Here is a 10,502-nt window from a genome sequence, read left to right on the forward strand (position 1 = left end):
CCAAGTACATATCAGGTCACATGTCAGGTCATATGTCAGGTCACGTGTCAGGTCACATGTCAATGGAGTTTATTTTTATGCTCAAGTGATAAGCGGCATTCAAAATTGCTTAAAAAAAGTCTTTGTTTATCTGAAATAAAATTATTTCCGACGGGTGGCAATATCTTTCATGTCATGTAGGCCTGCTGGTCGCTAGCAGCAACAGCCTGGTTGACCAAGCAGTCAACGAAGAAATCTGGTCTTAGGCCAGACGCCTGCCATGATCCACACACCTACCATAACCCTCCACCTACCATGACCATGACCTACACACCTACCATGACCTACACACTTACAAAGTTAAACACACTCATTTTCAGTTACCCCTGGTGTAGAATATGACAGTTTTCTACAATACTAGACCAAGAATAATACATTTTGGTGTGTAGTAGTGAGTGTAATTATAGCAGCAGGAGTGGGAGAGGCAGGTGTAGGTCAGTCACTACCCCGTCAGGCAGTGTGTGTGTGTGCTTAGTCCTGTGCCAAAATCTCCATCCAACTGCCACCCTCACACATCATCTTCAATAATCTCTTATGTCGATTTAACAACTGTATACCTCGCACTGAAGCTTACAGTCTAATTCGCGCATCACGCCGCTGTAGCGAGGTATATATATACATTTACGTATATGCTTTAAGAGTAAAGTTATACGAGTAGAGGAGGCACTGGAAGCAGCGAGGTGGGCAACCCAGCCGAACAGTGCCTGTGATGGCACGCTTGTGTTGGAGGCGAAGTGGTGTGTAGACTCCATCCCTGCTACTGCTGTCACCTCTACTCTACCATATATCACAAGGTACACTGTTAATGTTGCTCTCTTAGTGCTGCTAGGCTGGTGTGTTGACCAGCGTGTGTGCCTCTACTTTGTTATCCACACACAGGACACCTACTTGGCAATATGGTGAATGTGGTGTTTATACCGATCATATGTACAGATAACCAACACTTTCGAAAGGAAGCGTTTCGTCCCCGCCTTGGACCATTATCAACTGTAATTTGGCGGGTATGTAATGACATGAGATACCGATGTGATGACAGTCACAAATGTACACAAAACCTTTATTTTGTCATGCATTGGGCTTTATCAAGTCAGATACACAGATTAGTCGTGACTTTACTGTATAATGGTCCAGGACGGACCAAAACGTCGTCTTTATATAAGCTTGGATTTTATGTGAATTGTTCTAGTCATATGTCTAACACTATCAATTTTACAACGAAGCCAAAAGAACGAATAGCACCAAAAAAAAAAAAAATGCGAACACTAAACAGTAAGACAAGGGATGGAAATAAACACTAGTTGCTAGCCTGTGCTGGCCACAGACTACCTCTTTTTAGTAATATCAAAATTGCATACGTCACATCGTGTGGATACCCTCAACTCTCTCTGGCATTTTTCAGTGTTAGAGTAAAGCTTATTTTCAACTAATACATCCTTAACACAGGAAGGTTTTCTTGACATACTCCGACACAGGAAGGTTTTCCTGACATACTCCATGACACAGTAAGGTTTTCCTGACATACTCCATGATACAGGATGGTTTTCCTAACATACTCCATGACACAGGATGACTTTCCTGACATACTCCATGGCACAGGATGGTTTTCCTGACATACTCCATAACAGGATGGCTTTTTTGACATACTCCATGACACAGGATGGCTTTCCTGACATACTCCATGACACAGGAAGGTTTATCCTGACATACTCCATGACACAGGAAAGTTTATCCTAACATACTCCATGACACAGGATGGTTTATCCTGACATACTCCATGACACCGGATGGTTTATTTTGACATACTCCATGACACAGGATGGTTTATCCTGACATACTCCATGACAGGATGGTTTATCTTGACATACTCCATTACACAGGTTGATTCTTCATATAACGTAATGAAATCTCTTAGCCTAAACTGGGAAACTTCAGTAATGCGATGAGGATTCCACAACCATCATACCCAAGCCTCGGCAGGTACAGCGGCTTTACGGCTTTCTTTCCAGCAGAGCTGAAGTTACTTGTGCATGGAGACTGCCATACTGGGTGACATATCGCACACAGTAGAAAATGTCTGGACGTCATCACGTAAAAAATCACAACTAACAAATTAAGAATATTACGAACAAAGGAAGATTATTTGTAAGATAAGCTAAGACACTTTATTTCAGTATGATACAATGTCTGTAATGAGGTGAATGACGTTTAGGTGTGCATGCAGAAAGCCCTTTAATATGCAGAGCATTTCGGGCAAACTTAAGACTAACTTAAGATTAATGTCAATAACAAAATGATGGGTTTTATTTGCAGTCTCTTGGGTGGGTGTAAGTATGAATTGGAGGAGTTAGTAAAGTGTTAGGTAAGGTAGCAAGTTATGAATATACCAGTAATATATCAGGCAATGCAATTTGTAACGCAAAATGACAAAAATAAATATAATAAAGTATAGCAATACTAATACAGTAATAATTAAAATATTTCAAGCAATAAACTTAATGGAAAATCATCAGGTGTAATGGAGTACAGCAGGAAAACCACCCTGTGTGATGAAGTATAGCAGGAAAACCACCCTGTGTGATGAAGTATAGCAGGAAAACCACCTGTGTGATGAAGTATAGCAGGAAAAGTACCCTGTGTGTTGAAGTATAGCAGGAAAACAATCCTGTGTGATGAAATATAATAGGAAAACCATCATATGACGGAATTTATGTATAATAAGTGTTATATGTTACCATAAATACTCAAGAAGCATAACGGGAAACTGCTGAGATGGTTCTTACGTTTATCCCAAGAACACTACACAGCGGTCAGCTGGTAAAATATACGTAAAACTAGTTTCATGATAGGCCAAAAACATGCATTATTTTTTCCTTACTAAGTTGGGGTTCCTCCTACAGAAACATGGACGAGTACGAACAATTCCTGAAGAAAATACAAGAAGGGCTACTTCAGAAGGAATCTGAACCAGATGAAGTACAGCAGACAACTTCAAGAGAGAATCTTCCCCGGCAGAAGCAGTCACAGCAGCAACAGCAGCCACAGCGAGAGCAGCAGCAGCACCAAGCATCACAAAAGTCAGAAGTTCTTGGCTCACCTTCTTTCCAGGCTGTGTATGATGGTATATGTCAGGGTATCCGCTCCTCCGGTACTCTAGACGACATCATGAAAGATTTCCAGGTAATTATTTTTATGTACCCAAACATTTTTTTTAACCGCAGATATTTCTTTGACTGTTAATAGTGTAACTTCCTTTCACGTCTGTCTCTGCTTTCTGAACCCACATGAACTTTATTAATAAAATAAACCAGAAAGCCTGTGAGCCAACTTTCATTATTATTATTACTGTAATCACAGAAAGTCGCTCAGCACCTAGGAAATGGAGAAAAACTGCGTGTCCCCAGGAAGGGGGAGAATAGCTCTAATTCCTTAGATTAAGATCCCTTCAGCAGCCCTGGAAGTGCTACTCTTTAATGACTTACATTCATACAAAATCTCACAAGTAAACACTCCAGTAGATTTTTAACTTTGTTTCTAAAACTTGATTAATTTAAAAGCCAACATAAATATAATTTGATTCCGAGAATTCTGAATTTGATTTGTATTGTTTATTTTCAGCTTTCAAAAAGAAACAAGAGTGGTATATATGAGTGCCTCAGAGTACACAAGTGTGGGTAGCACACTCAACACTCTTGATCCAGTAAATAATGAAACTGGGGTATTGCCTGCACCAAATAAAAACATTTTAAAATGTATATTTTTCAGGCTTTAAAAACAGATTTAGAACGGGTGAAATATATCGCTGAGATGGCTGAGATTAAAGCAATGACTTTGGAAGAAAATTACGCCAAAAAGAGTGAGGAAGATGCCAGTAACTACGAGAAGGTCTACGAGATGCTGGTGCCTAACGAGGCGTCTGCCAGCAAGGCTCTGGAGGTGATGAAGAAATGTGTTCAGAAGACTCCCGTGGCAGACACTACTAACCTCGCTCTCAGGTACATGAAGAGAGCCTGGGCTTCTCTCCTCTTAGAACATTTTGATGATGCAAAAGTTGATGCCAAGAGGAGTTTATCGTTGAACTGTCCCGAGGACCTACTATGGAACTCATTTGAGATCTTAGGTTATTGTAGCGCTAGGATACAAGACAACAAGGCAGCAGAACACTACTTCCAAAACGCCTTGGAAAACCTGCGTAAAAGTACCGTGGTTAACGAAATCAAAGCAACAGTTGCTGGGAGGATAATGATTGTCTTTAAGACGGTAAAGGCAAAGAAAAATAAAAAGGTCTCGAAGGAAGAGGAAGAGAGAGTGAAGAAGCGTATACCTCAAGTGTCTCATGGACCTCATGAGGCCTTCCCCAGTGCATCATCTGCACTTGACTTTCTCATTACAGAAGACAGAGGTCGCTGTACCATAGCCAAGAAAGACATCAAGCCAGGCAAGTAATATGGACCTTAAACAAACAAATTTTGTTTCTTTGTGCAGTATCAAAATGTAGTTTACATGTAATGAAATATACTGTTAATCACAAAAGAAAGTCATGAACATACAAGTAACTGACATAAGCTGAGCATTTTTGTGAATAATATTAATAACAATACTACTGCTACTACTACTACTACTACTAATAATAATAATAATAATAATAATATTAATGGAGTTTAATCATTAGAATACAATTTTTTAATTTATTTGTGACTTTTCAATATTCGCCTCTAATTAAAGGTCAAAATAAATATGCAAATTCTTGCATATGTTAGGTAAATTAAGCAATTTTATATTACGCATTTTTTTATCAAGGCTAAAGTTAATGAATAAAGATAAATGCAGTATAATATGATTATCGACATTTCGATCCTGAGAGTAGGCTTTATCAAGTCACACATACCATTTTTTAAACAAAATAAAAAATTGGTATATCAAAAAATTTACATAAGTTTACTTAATTGTTGTTGGATGGATGAACGGGAAAAGGGTCAAAATTTGAAGTGAGTCATTTATTGTTATGTTGAAACAGGTGACATCTTGATGGTGGATACTCCATACTGCACCATGCTCAACCCAGAGTCTTTGAGTACCCACTGTTACCACTGTTATACCCGCTGCCCCACACCCGTACCCTGCACGTCTTGTGCCAAGGTCAGTACTCGTGCCCTGCACGTCTTGTGCCAAAGTCAGTATCCACTTGAAGGGAAAAAAGTAACAGTATAGGGGCATGGTGTTCTCCATGACAAACAAACGCAGTTTTGGTTCCATTTCCATTTTGTGGAAAAGATGAGTCAACATTCACTTCTACCACTGTTATCCTCATACACTTTATTTTATATATTATCTAAAAGGTAGGAATAAAATCAAGGTGATGGAGTTACTGTAACTTACGTAAGAGATAGCACCGTATCAAGCTGATGGAGTTAATGTAGCTTATTTGTCATGAAAAATCACCTGGCCTGGTAGGAGTAGTGATCATATCATGAATAGCTCGGTGGTTCATTATGAGCTTCGTAAAAGCTTCACTGTGATGAAACATTAAGGTATCACAGACACCTATAATAATAGAAACCAACTCACATGGACACAAAGATAGAAAAAAAAGTTGTTTTGTATATTTCGACCTCGGCCTTATGCTGGAGTTGAAATATCCTCAGCAACTTCTTTTTACGTCTTTGTCTCCGTGTGGGTTGGTTTCTGTTATTGTCTCCAGGTGGGTTGGTTCCTATTATATTATGTCTATGTGGATTGGTTCCTATTATATTATGTCCATGTGGGTTGGTTCCTATTATATTATGTCCGTGTGGGTTGGTTCCTATTATATTATGTGCATGTGGGTTGGTTCCTATTATATAATGTCCATGTGGGTTGGTTCCTATTGTATAATGTCCATGTGGGTTGGTTCCTATTATATTATGTCCATGTGGGTTGGTTCCTATTATATTATGACCATGTGGGTTGGTTCCTATTATATTATGTCCATGTGGGTTGGTTCCTGTTATATTATGTCCATGTGAGTTGGTTCCTGTTATATTATGTCCATGTGGGTTGGTTCCTGTTATATTATGTCCATGTGGGTTGGTTCCTGTTATATTATGTCCATGAGGGTTGGTTCCTGTTATATTATGTCCATGTGGGTTGGTTTCTATTATATTATGTCCATGTGGGTTGGTTCCTGTTATATTATGTCCATGTGGGTTGGTTCCTATTATATTATGTCCATGTGGGTTGGCTCCTATTATTTTGTCTCCACGTGGGGTGGTTCTTATTCTTGTGTCTGTGGGTTGCATAAGAATGAAGAGGCACAGCAGCAGGTCTACTGGCCCACGCTAGGCAAGTCCTGTTGTCAAGTCAATGTAATTTAAAGAAACATACAGGACATTGTGTAGCTAATGTAACGAGTGTTTCTGTGACGATAGGTGTGGTACTGCAGCGAGGAGTGCCAGGTAGCATCCTGGGGAGGACTGCACGCCTCTGAGTGCACCGTCCTCAACCATCTCATGGATCCAGGTATAGGCAAGATGGCTCTGCTGGCCTACAGGTAAGTATCTTAAAAGCACGCTTCCCATCAATAAGGATGCCTTAATACTGGTGAAGGGTTCTTGATCCAGGGAGTTTAATTTATCCTCCCCTTCCTGGAATCAAACGTAATTAATTCCCATTCCCCAGGCTCTCTATGAATCCTATGGGTTCAGCGTTTTCCCAGGAATACTCACATAGTAGCAACATGCTATGTACCTCTTTGCTGTTACTGATGCACTAGAGCTGTGCTTCCCTTATGAACTGATTACTAGTTAATAATCTGCTGACATTCGTGATGAGTTGCTTACTCAGACGTAAATTCATTCACGAAAACATTACAATGTAGCTGATATGTGGTCATGTATTATTTATAACACTCAATATTTTAGCAAGGTATGGTTGAATTTTGAGACGTTTAAGTATAGCTGGAGTTGTGAGTTATTTACAACAGGTAAAGTTAGGGTATTATTCCAGAATGGCTGGTAATATGCTACCGTGGATAAAATACTTCGACCTTCCTTCAACATTTGTGAGTAAGCTGTCTCTGAAATCTTTTTTTTTTTACTTGGTATACCAGCTACAGGCCATGGAATTCTCTCTTCCAATTTGAAGGTGACCACCCAGCTTCTAGGGCGTCGTATAACGAATTTTTCAAATAGCATAATGGAAAACTGGATAATGATGTGGATTATTTTTTTGATCAGAGTGATGACAACGATAAAATGGAGAGGACTGCAGAAGTGGCGACGACAGATAGAGAACTTGGTGGAGGCCGATGTGGTGGAGGGTGAGGAATTTTATATGGAGGAACAGTCTTTAGGAGAGGCTAAACATGAAACTTCCCCGGGGAAGCCCTTCACATGGGAGGGGAAGTACAATCCTCGCGACTACAGAACCGTTCTCCGCTTAATAACCAACTCCACTAAGAGGACGTTCGGTGACATGTTCAAGCGAGCGATTACTGCAGTATATCTGGCTCACTGCCTGAGACTTACAGGTTATTTTGGCCCAGATGATAACGAGGACAATATAATATTTGCCGCAAGTCTTTTACTCAGGCACTTACAAGGAGGTTCTTGCAATGCGTATGAAATCAGTGAGTTTGATGTTGGTTCTGAGGGTATTGCTAGTACAAAGATGATTGAGGTGGGTGGAGCTCTGTACACCACCATCTCCCTCACCAACCACTCCTGTGTCAGTAACACCACTCGTTACAGTGTGGGTGATAAGTGTGTACTGAGGGCTACCAGGTCCATTTCTCGGGGTAGTGAAGTTTTCGATAATTACGGTTTCCATTTTTATTCGGTCACTGTTAACGAACGTCAAGAAGCTCTGTTTAACCAATATAAATTTAAATGTATGTGTGAGGCGTGTAAATGGGCATGGCCGTTGTATCCACATCACCCGGCCGAGACCCTCATCTTCAGGTGTCCAGCACCCTCCTGTGGTGGCCCCTGCTGCTACTCCAGCAGCAGCCGCTCCAAGTGTAACATGTGTGGCAACCAACAGCAGTATACCAAGTTCGTACAAGAATTAGAGCTACAGTTAAGCAGCTACAGAGATGCACTAGACAAGTTGAGAAATGACGACCCGTCGTCTGCGCTGCCTATCCTATTGGCCCATCAAGCCTTCCTGGACCGGCATGTTGTAGAGCCCGTGAAACACTACACGGACATACAAGAGGCTACCAAGCAGTGCTACAACTACTTGGGAAATATCCATCAACTTCGGCAGACCATCACCCTGGCCCAGCCACAGTACCGTCCACCACCTAAGCTGAAGGCGGCGCCCAGGAAGGTTGTCATGCATCAATAGTTCCCAGACTCGAGGCTCCATCATACAACCATTGTAAGATGTTTGCTCACAATTCAAGTCATCCCGGCTACAGGTAATTCTTACAAAAATCATATAAAAAAGAACATCTAGTAAATAATGTTTTCATTAATTAAAATTAGGAATTTAAAATTTAAAATAGTTCTTTTAATATCCTGCAATTATTACGTTTATTTAAAAAAATTCTCTACAGTGATTTCAGTATACCATCAAGGCAGAATGACTCATGTGGATTTAATGCTTTCCATGAATATATTAACAAACATTATGCAGTCAGTCCCTTGCAAGGAGGTGCCTTGATACCAGTGAGCTCTTGATCCAAAGAACTGAAACCACCCTTCATTCGATCGAATTTCATCGCCTCCCATTCCCCTGGTACTGTATGACACTACGGATTTAGCGGTTCCCATGAATGTAATAATGAAAATTATGCCATCAGCAGCGTCCATAAGAGACTGGGTCAGTGTATTATATGCAGTGAGTACTTGAGAACAGCAGTGAACAGTGACCGTACTGTAAGTAAGCAAGTATGTTTAGTTAGGTACAGGTCCCGTAAGTACGATTATACAAAGTAACATGTGTAAATTACCCAGGATTATTATTATTATAATCAAGGGGGAAGCGCTAAACCCAGAGGATTATACAGAAATTACCCAGGAACCTCCCCCCCCCACACACAAAAAAAAAGTCAGACGAAGTGACTTGTTTCCACCGTTGTGCTCCGGGTTTTCTGGTGTTTTCACGGTCGCTCTTACGTGCTAGAACTTAATTTGTGTCATCAATCCTATACGATACATCCCTCTAGCGCCTGGAACCAATCTTGGGCGGAAAACATTATATACTGAGTCAAAAAAGGAGAATTAGTGTGCACTACCTAGCAGAGTTTACTGCCAGAGGGGAATCATAGGCCTGTGTCCCGTGTGAAAAAAATAATAATGAACTTTTCGTGTCAGAGGAAAGAAAGTCTCCCTGATAACATTAAGTATACATAGTGTATAGTGTATACTACAGTGACTCCCTAGTATATTGTTGATAAAGGCTAAAGTGTCATTTGAAAACAGGTGAAATTGTAAATGAAGTGATAAGCCTATAGAGGCTGGTGCCAGAAGTCGCCAGAAACTTACCACAGGTCAGCTCTTTTTTAATAATCTTCCTGGCTTGCTAGTGTACTCGCATATAATCTAGTGATACCAGTGAATAGCAGAATACAGTGTTGTAGTAGCAACTAACCAGTATTATAATGGTACTTAGTGGAGTGGAGTGACTTTCATTAGTTTCTTTTTTCTTGAAATACCAGACGTATACTGTGAATTTCATATAACCTGTAGTTACCAGCGGTCGCAATATACACAACCAGAAGCAAATATTACTAAAGAAAAAGCGTCCTTCCTCCAAAATTTCCACCAGTCAACTATAGTGATAATATAGCATTTATTGTGGTGGAGACGGAAAAAAAAAATAGAAAAGCTAGATACAGCGATTGATAAACAAGGGTTGAGGTCGACCGTTCGTCATTGTAGGAGTTGCCAGAAATCACCGGTTTCTTCAACACCCAAGTTATACTTTTGTATCAATCAAATCACATATTACTCGGGTAGATAATTTCCAGTAGATCCTTCATGTGTTAGCCCAAATCACCGGCCAGTATGTTTTAAATAAGCGACCCACTGATCAGATCAGATCGACTGGTCCGAACCCTTGACTGGTCCGAACCCTTGACTGGTCCGAACCCTTGACTGGTCCGAACCCTTGACTGGTTTCAAACGGTTTCGTTGGACAATAAAGCAGACTGTAAACGGATAGGGTTGTAGGCGCCCTTATAAACACAAACATTAAATATATATCAGGAACGTGCACGGTAAGCTGTCCAATATACAAAAACAGTTAGAAACAGAAATACAAATAGCTAGAGCTTCATTTAAGGAGGTTATTAATAGAATATTCAAGAGGTTGCTAGTAAAATTGCAGTAAATCAACCATTCAAATCATTATGAAGCTGTGTGTAGTCTGTGGTCAGTCAAACAAACGGGCTTCCACATGGATAAATTGTCATTTGTGTGGAAATTGGTGTCACGCCCCTTGTGCAGATATCCAAGAACTAGCTACAAGCAGTGTTAAAACAG

At 40.3% G+C, this 10,502-nt stretch overlaps 1 protein-coding gene across 2 annotated transcripts; it reads left to right on the top strand.

Annotated features, from left to right (window-relative positions):
* The first annotated feature begins 465 nt into the window (after positions 1-465).
* LOC128706031 (SET and MYND domain-containing protein 4) lies at positions 466-8,518 on the top strand. 2 transcript variants are annotated; one of them, XM_070085519.1, is made up of 6 exons: positions 466-646; positions 2,937-3,216; positions 3,802-4,474; positions 5,054-5,175; positions 6,444-6,565; positions 7,251-8,518. In XM_070085519.1, exons 2-6 carry the CDS (start codon positions 2,941-2,943, stop codon positions 8,359-8,361), a joined length of 2,304 nt encoding a protein of 767 aa, XP_069941620.1. In that variant the 5' UTR covers positions 466-646; positions 2,937-2,940; the 3' UTR covers positions 8,362-8,518. The 2 variants fall into 2 exon arrangements, with proteins under 2 accessions (XP_069941620.1, XP_069941619.1); XM_070085518.1 differs by lacking the exon at positions 466-646 and adding an exon at positions 653-833.
* The last annotated feature ends 1,984 nt before the right edge of the window (positions 8,519-10,502 follow it).

The sequence above is a fragment of the Cherax quadricarinatus genome, chromosome 16, assembly GCF_038502225.1.
Source record: "Cherax quadricarinatus isolate ZL_2023a chromosome 16, ASM3850222v1, whole genome shotgun sequence".
Taxonomy (NCBI): Eukaryota; Metazoa; Arthropoda; class Malacostraca; order Decapoda; family Parastacidae; genus Cherax; species Cherax quadricarinatus.